Source organism: Rattus norvegicus, chromosome 20 (genome assembly GCF_021556685.1).
Source record: "Rattus norvegicus strain SHRSP/BbbUtx chromosome 20, alternate assembly SHRSP_T2T, whole genome shotgun sequence".
NCBI classification, from domain to species: domain Eukaryota; kingdom Metazoa; phylum Chordata; class Mammalia; order Rodentia; family Muridae; genus Rattus; species Rattus norvegicus.
This window is the reverse complement of record NC_141553.1, coordinates 38,444,001-38,459,346: the sequence shown is the minus strand read 5'-3', so window position 1 is coordinate 38,459,346 and position 15,346 is coordinate 38,444,001. Positions and strand designations below refer to the sequence as shown.

General features: G+C 49.9%; 1 protein-coding gene across 1 annotated transcript; it reads left to right on the top strand.

Moving 5' to 3' along the window:
• The first annotated feature begins 593 nt into the window (after window positions 1-593).
• LOC147998664 (uncharacterized) lies at window positions 594-1,766 on the top strand. The gene has a single exon (XM_087598754.1). The coding sequence runs from the start codon at window positions 594-596 to the stop codon at window positions 1,764-1,766; it is 1,173 nt and encodes a 390-aa protein (XP_087454880.1).
• The last annotated feature ends 13,580 nt before the right edge of the window (window positions 1,767-15,346 follow it).

The following is a 15,346-nucleotide window of genomic DNA, read 5'->3' as shown; positions in this document are numbered from 1 at the left end:
GTGGTTGGGATCCTCAGTTGGGGGGTCTTCTCTTTCCAACCTGTGTGGATCCAGATGGGATGAGATCAGCACGGATTCAACTTGGCTAGTGATACCACCTAAGGCACAGTCCACTCTGCCTTCCTCTTCTGAAGCCGGCTTACCACCTCCACGATTTCCTGGATCCTCTGCCCAAAGCCAGGAAGGACCTATGGTGCTCCCTCCTTGGACGATCTGTCTGCTGGATTCTTGATTCCTAGGACATTTATTGTGCTTCCTTGTTCTGTGTCCAGAATGGCATGCAAGGGACTGCGAGACTTTGGGAGAGACTTTGCTGAGTCTGATAGGTTTCTTGAGGTCTTGTTCCGGGTCTCCCGTTCTCAGGTGGGAGGCTTGGCAGGTGTAGAGCTTCCTGGCATGACCTTGATTCAAGGAGGACGACTGTAGCCCACGGCTCCTTTCGAGTGGGCGGAGCTCCGGGAGCAGAGAGAGAGGTACTTAAGGGCAGGGGTCCCAGCCCTACGGCTGGCATTTGCTCAAGCTTGCGCTTGCTCTGGTGCGGTCCTGACTATATTCTCCAGCTTGAGGACTCCTGGCATCGAATGCTTAGGAGCATGGAAGCTGGAAGCAATGTGGATAGCAGCTGTGTGCTGCGGGAATCCCGGCGCAGGAAGACGGTTTGGCAGGCCTGGCAAAAGAAGGCCCTGCTATCAGCTTTCAGCAAGAACAAATACCCGAGCTTCTGGGACAGGCAGGAACTGGCCAGGCAAATACAGCTCCCTGCGTCCCGCATCCGAGTGTGGTTTCAGAACCAAAGAAGTCGCACTGGAGATGTGAGGCACGGCCCAAAGCGGTCCAGCAGAGGCTCCATTCCGCTAGCCTCCCAAGAGCTCGAGGAAGGGTTTGGCTCCAGGTCACAAGGTAGCAGCATGCCCTCGGACAGCAAAAGGCCTCGCACTCGACTCAACTTGCAACAGCGCAGGATCCTAGTGCAAGCCTTTGAGAGGAACCCGTTGCCAGGCTTTGCTACCAGGGAGCAGCTGGGCCAAAGGACAGGTTTGAATGAGGACACGATCCACATATGGTTTCAGAACAGAAGAGCGCGGCAAGCCCGCGCTCCAGATCAAGATGTGCCTGCTTCACAAGTGCAGGATGTGGCAACTGGAGGTCTCAGTGGCAAGGATGAGGCAGCACCGGACAACCTGTTATTGATGGCTGCTGCAGGAGGTGTGGGCATGGAGAACTCGAGCTCCAGCGACCAGCCCCACTTCCACGAAGAGTCCCAGCATCCCCAAGTGGCACTGCCCGAAGGACGAGGCCAATCACAGACAGCCACTCAAGCATACGGGCCAGGAACTCTGGAACTCCTCCTTGATGAACTGCTGGAAGAAGACCAAGTGGAGGGTGACAGGCCATTCCCTGTGGATCTGGATGGAAATCCTGGTGGCAAGGAGCACGGGGTTGTCCAGGAAACCATCTTGCAACTGGCTGCCACGGACTGTGTTTCCAAGGAATCCTCAAGTTATAGCGACCCAACCAATTTCTCCAGAGAGTCTCAGCTACCACAATGGGCACAGCCTGAAGGACAAGGCCAAGAACAGGCTCTCACTCAGGGATGCAACAGGGGCCCTCTGGAACTCTTCCTGGATCAACTGCTGATGGAAGTTCGAGTGGAGACGCTCTCCCCAGGCCCTGTACATCTGGAAGGTGCAGTTCAGCAAATGCATGCAACACCTGAGCTGCCTCTCTCTCAAGAAGAATATGAGGCTCTGCTGGATATTCTCTGAGTCCCAGCCTGGAAGCTCCTATCCAGAAGACACCCGCAATCAACACTTGAGAATGTAGACAGCCCAAAAAGTATATGCATCAAAACCCCTATTACAGTGGGTGCTTTCCATGGAAGGCATCTTGCTTACTAGAAGGAGGAAATGCACGTGGGTTTTCCATGTGCAGTGCCTACATGAGGACCCTGGGATGAGGAAACGGGCTCTGAGCATGGGATTCTGCTGAAGGAGCACAGGGCAAGATCACCAGGGACTCCTCAAACATCAAGGAGGCCTAATGAAAAGCCCAACTGACAGAACACACCATTGAACTGGCTCCAGCAGACTCCAGGAAATCTCATGGGTCACCAGGTATAGGCTACACATCTCAGGACACTGAACCAGGAAGGAGTTATGAAGACTTCTTCCTTGGGACTAAGAACTGCTGCACTTCTTACCAATGCCTTATGCTTAGCTGTGAGTTGACTAACAAACCACCCATTCTATATGTACTCCTAGCACATTTGTTTAGTTTACTTTTGTTTTGTTTTGTCTTGCTTTGTTCTACTTCCCATTGCATTCAATAAAGGTTTGCATTGTTTGTTTGTTTGCTTGCTTGCTTGTTTGCTTGTGTGTTTGTATGGGTGGTTGAATTGGCTGTTTGGTTTAGGCATGAGCTTTCCAATTCAAAGGGTGGTAAGACTTGGGAAGGCAGTGAGGCAGGATGAGAGGTCTGAAAGGGAAATAACAAGGAAAGCTGATCAGTGTTCAATGCAGACATGGCACTGTTTGCTAAAGCAAAAAAGCAGGGAAAATGTCAACCTAAAGAAGAGTGTGTGTAAGGCCACAAAACTGTAAATGAACATCATCCTGGAAATGGAGTGCAACCAAAGTATCATGAACAATTCATTCCAGGATTGACACTGATTCAATCAGACAAGCCGAATACCTTCCTCCTCCCACAGTGAGGTGTATCCCACACTCTCAGGTATCCGTCTTTTATCCTTGAGTTTCCCAAGCCTAGCACGGCCCTGCATTCCATAATGTGAGGTCCCTCCAAACCCACCTGAAGACTGCAATTGCCTAGAGGTAGGCAGTTGTCCTTGGGTGCATGCAGCCACATTGCCTCAAGGAGCATAGGGCTTATACAGGTCTTTCAGCACAGGTTTTGGGTCTTTTGTTCCACATTCACAAGTCAGACTTGCTGGCCCGGTTTTTGTGTATGCTCGTGTGTGTGTGTGTGTGTGTGTGTGTGTGTGTGTGTGTGAGTGTGTATGTGTATGTGTGTGTTATTTGTATTTCTGTTATTTGTGTGTGTTTGCATGTGCATGTGTGAGTGTCTGTGTGTGTGTGCTTGTTTTGTGTGTGTGTTATTTGTATTTGTGTTATCTCTGTGTGTGTATGTGTGTGTTTTTGTGTGTGCCTGTGTGTGTTTGTGTGTGCGTGTGTGTGTGCTTTGTTGTGTGTGTGCTATTTCTATGTGTGTTATTTGTATGTGTCTGTGTGTGTATTTGCGTGTGTGTGTGTGTGTGTGTGTGTGTGTGTGTGTGTTTGCTCCTTTGTTTGCATTTAACATGTTAATGGTGAGAATTCCTGAAAATCTGGCCCAACTGTTCTGACAGGAAATGCATGAATGCGCATTCCCGAATCTCTACATGAACTATTGTGGTTTTTGGCCTATTTGCCTGTGTAAAAGACTTTCTTTCTCCTCTCTTTGTTCTCTTCTCTTCCCTGCTCTTCCTCTCTTCCCTGTCCTTTCTCTCTACCTCCACCTCTTCCCTCCACGTGCTCATGGCCGGCCTTTCCTCTCCTCTCCTCTTCTTCTCTCATTAAACCTCCCCACGTGGAAAAAAAAAAAAAGACTTTCTTTCTGCATGTGCTATTCTCTTCTCTCGGTTTAATAGAGTTCTATTGCTCCCAACTACCACCTAGCCCTACAAGAAGGAAAGAAGTGCCATGACTTGCATGACCCCTGGAAGTGATATCCTTGGTTCTCAGGACAAGTGGTTGGGATCCTCAGTTGGGGGGTCTTCTCTTTCCAACCTGTGTGGATCCAGATGGGATGAGATCAGCACGGATTCAACTTGGCTAGTGATACCACCTAAGGCACAGTCCACTCTGCCTTCCTCTTCTGAAGCCGGCTTACCACCTCCACGATTTCCTGGATACTCTGCCCAAAGCCAGGAAGGACCTATGGTGCTCCCTCCTTGGACGATCTGTCTGCTGGATTCTTGATTCCTAGGACATTTATTGTGCTTCCTTGTTCTGTGTCCAGAATGGCATGCAAGGGACTGCGAGACTTTGGGAGAGACTTTGCTGAGTCTGATAGGTTTCTTGAGGTCTTGTTCCGGGTCTCCCGTTCTCAGGTGGGAGGCTTGGCAGGTGTAGAGCTTCCTGGCATGACCTTGATTCAAGGAGGACGACTGTAGCCCACGGCTCCTTTCGAGTGGGCGGAGCTCCGGGAGCAGAGAGAGAGGTATTTAAGGGCAGGGGTCCCAGCCCTACGGCTGGCATTTGCTGAAGCTTGCGCTTGCTCTGGAGCGGTCCTGACTATATTCTCCAGCTTGAGGACTCCTGGCATCGAATCCTTAGGAGCATGGAACCTGGAAGCAATGTGGATAGCAGCTGTGTGCTGCGGGAATCCCGGCGCAGGAAGACGGTTTGGCAGGCCTGGCAAAAGAAGGCCCTGCTATCAGCTTTCAGCAAGAACAAATACCCGAGCTTCTGGGACAGGCAGGAACTGGCCAGGCAAATACAGCTCCCTGCGTCCCGCATCCGAGTGTGGTTTCAGAACCAAAGAAGTCGCACTGGAGAGGTGAGGCACGGCCCGAAGCGGTCCAGCAGAGGCTCCATTCCGCTAGCCTCCCAAGAGCTCGAGGAAGGGTTTGGCTCCAGGTCACAAGGTAGCAGCATGCCCTCGGACAGCAAAAGGCCTCGCACTCGACTCAACTTGCAACAGCGCAGGATCCTAGTGCAAGCCTTTGAGAGGAACCCGTTGCCAGGCTTTGCTACCAGGGAGCAGCTGGGCCAAAGGACAGGTTTGAATGAGGACACGATCCACATATGGTTTCAGAACAGAAGAGCGCGGCAAGCCCGCGCTCCAGATCAAGATGTGCCTGCTTCACAAGTGCAGGATGAGGCAACTGGAGGTCTCAGTGGCAAGGATGAGGCAGCACCGGACAACCTGTTATTGATGGCTGCTGCAGGAGGTGTGGGCATGGAGAACTCGAGCTCCAGCGACCAGCCCCACTTCCACGAAGAGTCCCAGCATCCCCAAGTGGCACTGCCCGAAGGACGAGGCCAATCACAGACAGCCACTCAAGCATACGGGCCAGGAACTCTGGAACTCCTCCTTGATGAACTGCTGGAAGAAGACCAAGTGGAGGGTGACAGGCCATTCCCTGTGGATCTGGATGGAAATCCTGGTGGCAAGGAGCACGGGGTTGTCCAGGAAACCATCTTGCAACTGGCTGCCACGGACTGTGTTTCCAAGGAATCCTCAAGTTATAGCGACCCAACCAATTTCTCCAGAGAGTCTCAGCTACCACAATGGGCACAGCCTGAAGGAGAAGGCCAAGAACAGGCTCTCACTCAGGGATGCAACAGGGGCCCTCTGGAACTCTTCCTGGATCAACTGCTGATGGAAGTTCGAGTGGAGACGCTCTCCCCAGGCCCTGTACATCTGGAAGGTGCAGTTCAGCAAATGCATGCAACACCTGAGCTGCCTCTCTCTCAAGAAGAATATGAGGCTCTGCTGGATATTCTCTGAGTCCCAGCCTGGAAGCTCCTATCCAGAAGACACCCGCAATCAACACTTGAGAATGTAGACAGCCCAAAAAATATATGCGTCAAAACCCCTATTACAGTGGGTGCTTTCCATGGAAGGCATCTTGCTTACTAGAAGGAGGAAATGCACGTGGGTTTTCCATGTGCAGTGCCTACATGAGGACCCTGGGATGAGGAAACGGGCTCTGAGCATGGGATTCTGCTGAAGGAGCACAGGGCAAGATCACCAGGGACTCCTCAAACATCAAGGAGGCCTAATGAAAAGCCCAACTGACAGAACACACCATTGAACTGGCTCCAGCAGACTCCAGGAAATCTCATGGGTCACCAGGTATAGGCTACACATCTCAGGACACTGAACCAGGAAGGAGTTATGAAGACTTCTTCCTTGGGACTAAGAACTGCTGCACTTCTTACCAATGCCTTATGCTTAGCTGTGAGTTGACTAACAAACCACCCATTCTATATGTACTCCTAGCACATTTGTTTAGTTTACTTTTGTTTTGTTTTGTCTTGCTTTGTTCTACTTCCCATTGCATTCAATAAAGGTTTGCATTGTTTGTTTGTTTGCTTGCTTGCTTGTTTGCTTGTGTGTTTGTATGGGTGGTTGAATTGGCTGTTTGGTTTAGGCATGAGCTTTCCAATTCAAAGGGTGGTAAGACTTGGGAAGGCAGTGAGGCAGGATGAGAGGTCTGAAAGGGAAATAACAAGGAAAGCTGATCAGTGTTCAATGCAGACATGGCACTGTTTGCTAAAGCAAACAAGCAGGGAAAATGTCAACCTAAAGAAGAGTGTGTGTAAGGCCACAAAACTGTAAATGAACATCATCCTGGAAATGGAGTGCAACCAAAGTATCATGAACAATTCATTCCAGGATTGACACTGATTCAATCAGACAAGCCGAATACCTTCCTCCTCCCACAGTGAGGTGTATCCCACACTCTCAGGTATCCGTCTTTTATCCTTGAGTTTCCCAAGCCTAGCACGGCCCTGCATTCCATAATGTGAGGTCCCTCCAAACCCACCTGAAGACTGCAATTGCCTAGAGGTAGGCAGTTGTCCTTGGGTGCATGCAGCCACATTGCCTCAAGGAGCATAGGGCTTATACAGGTCTTTCAGCACAGGTTTTGGGTCTTTTGTTCCACATTCACAAGTCAGACTTGCTGGCCCGGTTTTTGTGTATGCTCGTGTGTGTGTGTGTGTGTGTGTGTGTGTGTGTGTGTGTGTGTTTGTGTGAGTGTGTATGTGTATGTGTGTGTTATTTGTATTTCTGTTATTTGTGTGTGTTTGCATGTGCATGTGTGAGTGTCTGTGTGTGTGTGCTTGTTTTGTGTGTGTGTTATTTGTATTTGTGTTATCTCTGTGTTTGTATGTGTGTGTGTTTGTGTGTGCCTGTGTGTGTTTGTGTGTGCGTGTGTGTGTGCTTTGTTGTGTGTGTGCTATTTCTATTTGTGTTATTTGTATGTGTCTGTGTGTGTATTTGCGTGTGTGTGTGTGTGTGTGTGTGTTTGCTCCTTTGTTTGCATTTAACATGTTAATGGTGAGAATTCCTGAAAATCTGGCCCAACTGTTCTGACAGGAAATGCATGAATGCGCATTCCCGAATCTCTACATGAACTATTGTGGTTTTTGGCCTATTTGCCTGTGTAAAAGACTTTCTTTCTCCTCTCTTTGTTCTCTTCTCTTCCCTGCTCTTCCTCTCTTCCCTGTCCTTTCTCTCTACCTCCACCTCTTCCCTCCACGTGCTCATGGCCGGCCTTTCCTCTCCTCTCCTCTTCTTCTCTCATTAAACCTCTCCACGTGGAAAAAAAAAAAAGACTTTCTTTCTGCATGTGCTATTCTCTTCTCTCGGTTTAATAGAGTTCTATTGCTCCCAACTACCACCTAGCCCTACAAGAAGGAAAGAAGTGCCATGACTTGCATGACCCCTGGAAGTGATATCCTTGGTTCTCAGGACAAGTGGTTGGGATCCTCAGTTGGGGGGTCTTCTCTTTCCAACCTGTGTGGATCCAGATGGGATGAGATCAGCACGGATTCAACTTGGCTAGTGATACCACCTAAGGCACAGTCCACTCTGCCTTCCTCTTCTGAAGCCGGCTTACCACCTCCACGATTTCCTGGATACTCTGCCCAAAGCCAGGAAGGACCTATGGTGCTCCCTCCTTGGACGATCTGTCTGCTGGATTCTTGATTCCTAGGACATTTATTGTGCTTCCTTGTTCTGTGTCCAGAATGGCATGCAAGGGACTGCGAGACTTTGGGAGAGACTTTGCTGAGTCTGATAGGTTTCTTGAGGTCTTGTTCCGGGTCTCCCGTTCTCAGGTGGGAGGCTTGGCAGGTGTAGAGCTTCCTGGCATGACCTTGATTCAAGGAGGACGACTGTAGCCCACGGCTCCTTTCGAGTGGGCGGAGCTCCGGGAGCAGAGAGAGAGGTATTTAAGGGCAGGGGTCCCAGCCCTACGGCTGGCATTTGCTGAAGCTTGCGCTTGCTCTGGAGCGGTCCTGACTATATTCTCCAGCTTGAGGACTCCTGGCATCGAATCCTTAGGAGCATGGAAGCTGGAAGCAATGTGGATAGCAGCTGTGTGCTGCGGGAATCCCGGCGCAGGAAGACGGTTTGGCAGGCCTGGCAAAAGAAGGCCCTGCTATCAGCTTTCAGCAAGAACAAATACCCGAGCTTCTGGGACAGGCAGGAACTGGCCAGGCAAATACAGCTCCCTGCGTCCCGCATCCGAGTGTGGTTTCAGATCCAAAGAAGTCGCACTGGAGAGGTGAGGCACGGCCCGAAGCGGTCCAGCAGAGGCTCCATTCCGCTAGCCTCCCAAGAGCTCGAGGAAGGGTTTGGCTCCAGGTCACAAGGTAGCAGCATGCCCTCGGACAGCAAAAGGCCTCGCACTCGACTCAACTTGCAACAGCGCAGGATCCTAGTGCAAGCCTTTGAGAGGAACCCGTTGCCAGGCTTTGCTACCAGGGAGCAGCTGGGCCAAAGGACAGGTTTGAATGAGGACACGATCCACATATGGTTTCAGAACAGAAGAGCGCGGCAAGCCCGCGCTCCAGATCAAGATGTGCCTGCTTCACAAGTGCAGGATGTGGCAACTGGAGGTCTCAGTGGCAAGGATGAGGCAGCACCGGACAACCTGTTATTGATGGCTGCTGCAGGAGGTGTGGGCATGGAGAACTCGAGCTCCAGCGACCAGCCCCACTTCCACGAAGAGTCCCAGCATCCCCAAGTGGCACTGCCCGAAGGACGAGGCCAATCACAGACAGCCACTCAAGCATACGGGCCAGGAACTCTGGAACTCCTCCTTGATGAACTGCTGGAAGAAGACCAAGTGGAGGGTGACAGGCCATTCCCTGTGGATCTGGATGGAAATCCTGGTGGCAAGGAGCTCGGGGTTGTCCAGGAAACCATCTTGCAACTGGCTGCCACGGACTGTGTTTCCAAGGAATCCTCAAGTTATAGCGACCCAACCAATTTCTCCAGAGAGTCTCAGCTACCACAATGGGCACAGCCTGAAGGACAAGGCCAAGAACAGGCTCTCACTCAGGGATGCAACAGGGGCCCTCTGGAACTCTTCCTGGATCAACTGCTGATGGAAGTTCGAGTGGAGACGCTCTCCCCAGGCCCTGTACATCTGGAAGGTGCAGTTCAGCAAATGCATGCAACACCTGAGCTGCCTCTCTCTCAAGAAGAATATGAGGCTCTGCTGGATATTCTCTGAGTCCCAGCCTGGAAGCTCCTATCCAGAAGACACCCGCAATCAACACTTGAGAATGTAGACAGCCCAAAAAGTATATGCATCAAAACCCCTATTACAGTGGGTGCTTTCCATGGAAGGCATCTTGCTTACTAGAAGGAGGAAATGCACGTGGGTTTTCCATGTGCAGTGCCTACATGAGGACCCTGGGATGAGGAAACGGGCTCTGAGCATGGGATTCTGCTGAAGGAGCACAGGGCAAGATCACCAGGGACTCCTCAAACATCAAGGAGGCCTAATGAAAAGCCCAACTGACAGAACACACCATTGAACTGGCTCCAGCAGACTCCAGGAAATCTCATGGGTCACCAGGTATAGGCTACACATCTCAGGACACTGAACCAGGAAGGAGTTATGAAGACTTCTTCCTTGGGACTAAGAACTGCTGCACTTCTTACCAATGCCTTATGCTTAGCTGTGAGTTGACTAACAAACCACCCATTCTATATGTACTCCTAGCACATTTGTTTAGTTTACTTTTGTTTTGTTTTGTCTTGCTTTGTTCTACTTCCCATTGCATTCAATAAAGGTTTGCATTGTTTGTTTGTTTGCTTGCTTGCTTGTTTGCTTGTGTGTTTGTATGGGTGGTTGAATTGGCTGTTTGGTTTAGGCATGAGCTTTCCAATTCAAAGGGTGGTAAGACTTGGGAAGGCAGTGAGGCAGGATGAGAGGTCTGAAAGGGAAATAACAAGGAAAGCTGATCAGTGTTCAATGCAGACATGGCACTGTTTGCTAAAGCAAAAAAGCAGGGAAAATGTCAACCTAAAGAAGAGTGTGTGTAAGGCCACAAAACTGTAAATGAACATCATCCTGGAAATGGAGTGCAACCAAAGTATCATGAACAATTCATTCCAGGATTGACACTGATTCAATCAGACAAGCCGAATACCTTCCTCCTCCCACAGTGAGGTGTATCCCACACTCTCAGGTATCCGTCTTTTATCCTTGAGTTTCCCAAGCCTAGTACGGCCCTGCATTCCATAATGTGAGGTCCCTCCAAACCCACCTGAAGACTGCAATTGCCTTGAGGTAGGCAGTTGTCCTTGGGTGCATGCAGCCACATTGCCTCAAGGAGCATAGGGCTTATACAGGTCTTTCAGCACAGGTTTTGGGTCTTTTGTTCCACATTCACAAGTCAGACTTGCTGGCCCGGTTTTTGTGTATGCTCGTGTGTGTGTGTGTGTGTGTGTGTGTGTGTGTGTGTGTGTGAGTGTGTATGTGTATGTGTGTGTTATTTGTATTTCTGTTATTTGTGTGTGTTTGCATGTGCATGTGTGAGTGTCTGTGTGTGTGTGCTTGTTTTGTGTGTGTGTTATTTGTATTTGTGTTATCTCTGTGTGTGTATGTGTGTGTGTTTGTGTGTGCCTGTGTGTGTTTGTGTGTGCGTGTGTGTGTGCTTTGTTGTGTGTGTGCTATTAATATTTGTGTTATTTGTATGTGTCTGTGTGTGTATTTGCGTGTGTGTGTGTGTGTGTGTGTGTGTGTGTGTGTGTGTGTGTTTGCTCCTTTGTTTTCATTTAACATGTTAATGGTGAGAATTCCTGAAAATCTGGCCCAACTGTTCTGACAGGAAATGCATGAATGCGCATTCCCGAATCTCTACATGAACTATTGTGGTTTTTGGCCTATTTGCCTGTGTAAAAGACTTTCTTTCTCCTCTCTTTGTTCTCTTCTCTACCCTGCTCTTCCTCTCTTCCCTGTCCTTTCTCTCTACCTCCACGTCTTCCCTCCACGTGCTCATGGCCGGCCTTTCCTCTCCTCTCCTCTTCTTCTCTCATTAAACCTCTCCACGTGGAAAAAAAAAAAGACTTTCTTTCTGCATGTGCTATTCTCTTCTCTCGGTTTAATAGACTTCTATTGCTCCCAACTACCACCTAGCCCTACAAGAAGGAAAGAAGTGCCATGACTTGCATGACCCCTGGAAGTGATATCCTTGGTTCTCAGGACAAGTGGTTGGGATCCTCAGTTGGGGGGTCTTCTCTTTCCAACCTGTGTTGATCCAGATGGGATGAGATCAGCACGGATTCAACTTGGCTAGTGATACCACCTAAGGCACAGTCCACTCTGCCTTCCTCTTCTGAAGCCGGCTTACCACCTCCACGATTTCCTGGATACTCTGCCCAAAGCCAGGAAGGACCTATGGTGCTCCCTCCTTGGACGATCTGTCTGCTGGATTCTTGATTCCTAGGACATTTATTGTGCTTCCTTGTTCTGTGTCCAGAATGGCATGCAAGGGACTGCGAGACTTTGGGAGAGACTTTGCTGACTCTGATAGGTTTCTTGAGGTCTTGTTCCGGGTCTCCCGTTCTCAGGTGGGAGGCTTGGCAGGTGTAGAGCTTCCTGGCATGACCTTGATTCAAGGAGGACGACTGTAGCCCACGGCTCCTTTCGAGTGGGCGGAGCTCCGGGAGCAGAGAGAGAGGTATTTAAGGGCAGGGGTCCCAGCCCTACGGCTGGCATTTGCTGAAGCTCGCGCTTGCTCTGGAGCGGTCCTGACTATATTCTCCAGCTTGAGGACTCCTGGCATCGAATCCTTAGGAGCATGGAACCTGGAAGCAATGTGGATAGCAGCTGTGTGCTGCGGGAATCCCGGCGCAGGAAGACGGTTTGGCAGGCCTGGCAAAAGAAGGCCCTGCTATCAGCTTTCAGCAAGAACAAATACCCGAGCTTCTGGGACAGGCAGGAACTGGCCAGGCAAATACAGCTCCCTGCGTCCCGCATCCGAGTGTGGTTTCAGAACCAAAGAAGTCGCACTGGAGAGGTGAGGCACGGCCCGAAGCGGTCCAGCAGAGGCTCCATTCCGCTAGCCTCCCAAGAGCTCGAGGAAGGGTTTGGCTCCAGGTCACAAGGTAGCAGCATGCCCTCGGACAGCAAAAGGCCTCGCACTCGACTCAACTTGCAACAGCGCAGGATCCTAGTGCAAGCCTTTGAGAGGAACCCGTTGCCAGGCTTTGCTACCAGGGAGCAGCTGGGCCAAAGGACAGGTTTGAATGAGGACACGATCCACATATGGTTTCAGAACAGAAGAGCGCGGCAAGCCCGCGCTCCAGATCAAGATGTGCCTGCTTCACAAGTGCAGGATGTGGCAACTGGAGGTCTCAGTGGCAAGGATGAGGCAGCACCGGACAACCTGTTATTGATGGCTGCTGCAGGAGGTGTGGGCATGGAGAACTCGAGCTCCAGCGACCAGCCCCACTTCCACGAAGAGTCCCAGCATCCCCAAGTGGCACTGCCCGAAGGACGAGGCCAATCACAGACAGCCACTCAAGCATACGGGCCAGGAACTCTGGAACTCCTCCTTGATGAACTGCTGGAAGAAGACCAAGTGGAGGGTGACAGGCCATTCCCTGTGGATCTGGATGGAAATCCTGGTGGCAAGGAGCACGGGGTTGTCCAGGAAACCATCTTGCAACTGGCTGCCACGGACTGTGTTTCCAAGGAATCCTCAAGTTATAGCGACCCAACCAATTTCTCCAGAGAGTCTCAGCTACCACAATGGGCACAGCCTGAAGGACAAGGCCAAGAACAGGCTCTCACTCAGGGATGCAACAGGGGCCCTCTGGAACTCTTCCTGGATCAACTGCTGATGGAAGTTCGAGTGGAGACGCTCTCCCCAGGCCCTGTACATCTGGAAGGTGCAGTTCAGCAAATGCATGCAACACCTGAGCTGCCTCTCTCTCAAGAAGAATATGAGGCTCTGCTGGATATTCTCTGAGTCCCAGCCTGGAAGCTCCTATCCAGAAGACACCCGCAATCAACACTTGAGAATGTAGACAGCCCAAAAAGTATATGCATCAAAACCCCTATTACAGTGGGTGCTTTCCATGGAAGGCATCTTGCTTACTAGAAGGAGGAAATGCACGTGGGTTTTCCATGTGCAGTGCCTACATGAGGACCCTGGGATGAGGAAACGGGCTCTGAGCATGGGATTCTGCTGAAGGAGCACAGGGCAAGATCACCAGGGACTCCTCAAACATCAAGGAGGCCTAATGAAAAGCCCAACTGACAGAACACACCATTGAACTGGTTCCATCAGACTCCAGGAAATCTCATGGGTCACCAGGTATAGGCTACACATCTCAGGACACTGAACCAGGAAGGAGTTATGAAGACTTCTTCCTTGGGACTAAGAACTGCTGCACTTCTTACCAATGCCTTATGCTTAGCTGTGAGTTGACTAACAAACCACCCATTCTATATGTACTCCTAGCACATTTGTTTAGTTTACTTTTGTTTTGTTTTGTCTTGCTTTGTTCTACTTCCCATTGCATTCAATAAAGGTTTGCATTGTTTGTTTGTTTGCTTGCTTGCTTGTTTGCTTGTGTGTTTGTATGGGTGGTTGAATTGGCTGTTTGGTTTAGGCATGAGCTTTCCAATTCAAAGGGTGGTAAGACTTGGGAAGGCAGTGAGGCAGGATGAGAGGTCTGAAAGGGAAATAACAAGGAAAGCTGATCAGTGTTCAATGCAGACATGGCACTGTTTGCTAAAGCAAACAAGCAGGGAAAATGTCAACCTAAAGAAGAGTGTGTGTAAGGCCACAAAACTGTAAATGAACATCATCCTGGAAATGGAGTGCAACCAAATTATCATGAACAATTCATTCCAGGATTGACACTGATTCAATCAGACAAGCCGAATACCTTCCTCCTCCCACAGTGAGGTGTATCCCACACTCTCAGGTATCCGTCTTTTATCCTTGAGTTTCCCAAGCCTAGCACGGCCCTGCATTCCATAATGTGAGGTCCCTCCAAACCCACCTGAAGACTGCAATTGCCTAGAGGTAGGCAGTTGTCCTTGGGTGCATGCAGCCACATTGCCTCAAGGAGCATAGGGCTTATACAGGTCTTTCAGCACAGGTTTTGGGTCTTTTGTTCCACATTCACAAGTCAGACTTGCTGGCCCGGTTTTTGTGTATGCTCGTGTGTGTGTGTGTGTGTGTGTGTGTGTGTGTGTGTGTGTGTGTGTGTGAGTGTGTATGTGTATGTGTGTGTTATTTGTATTTCTGTTATTTGTGTGTGTTTGCATGTGCATGTGTGAGTGTCTGTGTGTGTGTGCTTGTTTGTGTGTGTGTTATTTGTATTTGTGTTATCTCTGTGTGTGTATGTGTGTGTGTTTGTGTGTGCCTGTGTGTGTTTGTGTGTGCGTGTGTGTGTGCTTTGTTGTGTGTGTGCTATTTCTATTTGTGTTATTTGTATGTGTCTGTGTGTGTATTTGCGTGTGTGTGTGTGTGTGTGTGTGTGTGTGTGTGTGTGTGTTTGCTCCTTTGTTTGCATTTAACATGTTAATGGTGAGAATTCCTGAAAATCTGGCCCAACTGTTCTGACAGGAAATGCATGAATGCGCATTCCCGAATCTCTACATGAACTATTGTGGTTTTTGGCCTATTTGCCTGTGTAAAAGACTTTCTTTCTCCTCTCTTTGTTCTCTTCTCTTCCCTGCTCTTCCTCTCTTCCCTGTCCTTTCTCTCTACCTCCACCTGTTCCCTCCACGTGCTCATGGCCGGCCTTTCCTCTCCTCTCCTCTTCTTCTCTCATTAAACCTCTCCACGTGGAAAAAAAAAAAAAGACTTTCTTTCTGCATGTGCTATTCTCTTCTCTCGGTTTAATAGACTTCTATTGCTCCCAACTACCACCTAGCCCTACAAGAAGGAAAGAAGTGCCATGACTTGCATGACCCCTGGAAGTGATATCCTTGGTTCTCAGGACAAGTGGTTGGGATCCTCAGTTGGGGGGTCTTCTCTTTCCAACCTGTGTGGATCCAGATGGGATGAGATCAGCACGGATTCAACTTGGCTAGTGATACCACCTAAGGCACAGTCCACTCTGCCTTCCTCTTCTGAAGCCGGCTTACCACCTCCACGATTTCCTGGATACTCTGCCCAAAGCCAGGAAGGACCTATGGTGCTCCCTCCTTGGACGATCTGTCTGCTGGATTCTTGATTCCTAGGACATTTATTGTGCTTCCTTGTTCTGTGTCCAGAATGGCATGCAAGGGACTGCGAGACTTTGGGAGAGACTTTGCTGAGTCTGATAGGTTTCTTGAGGTCTTGTTCCGGGT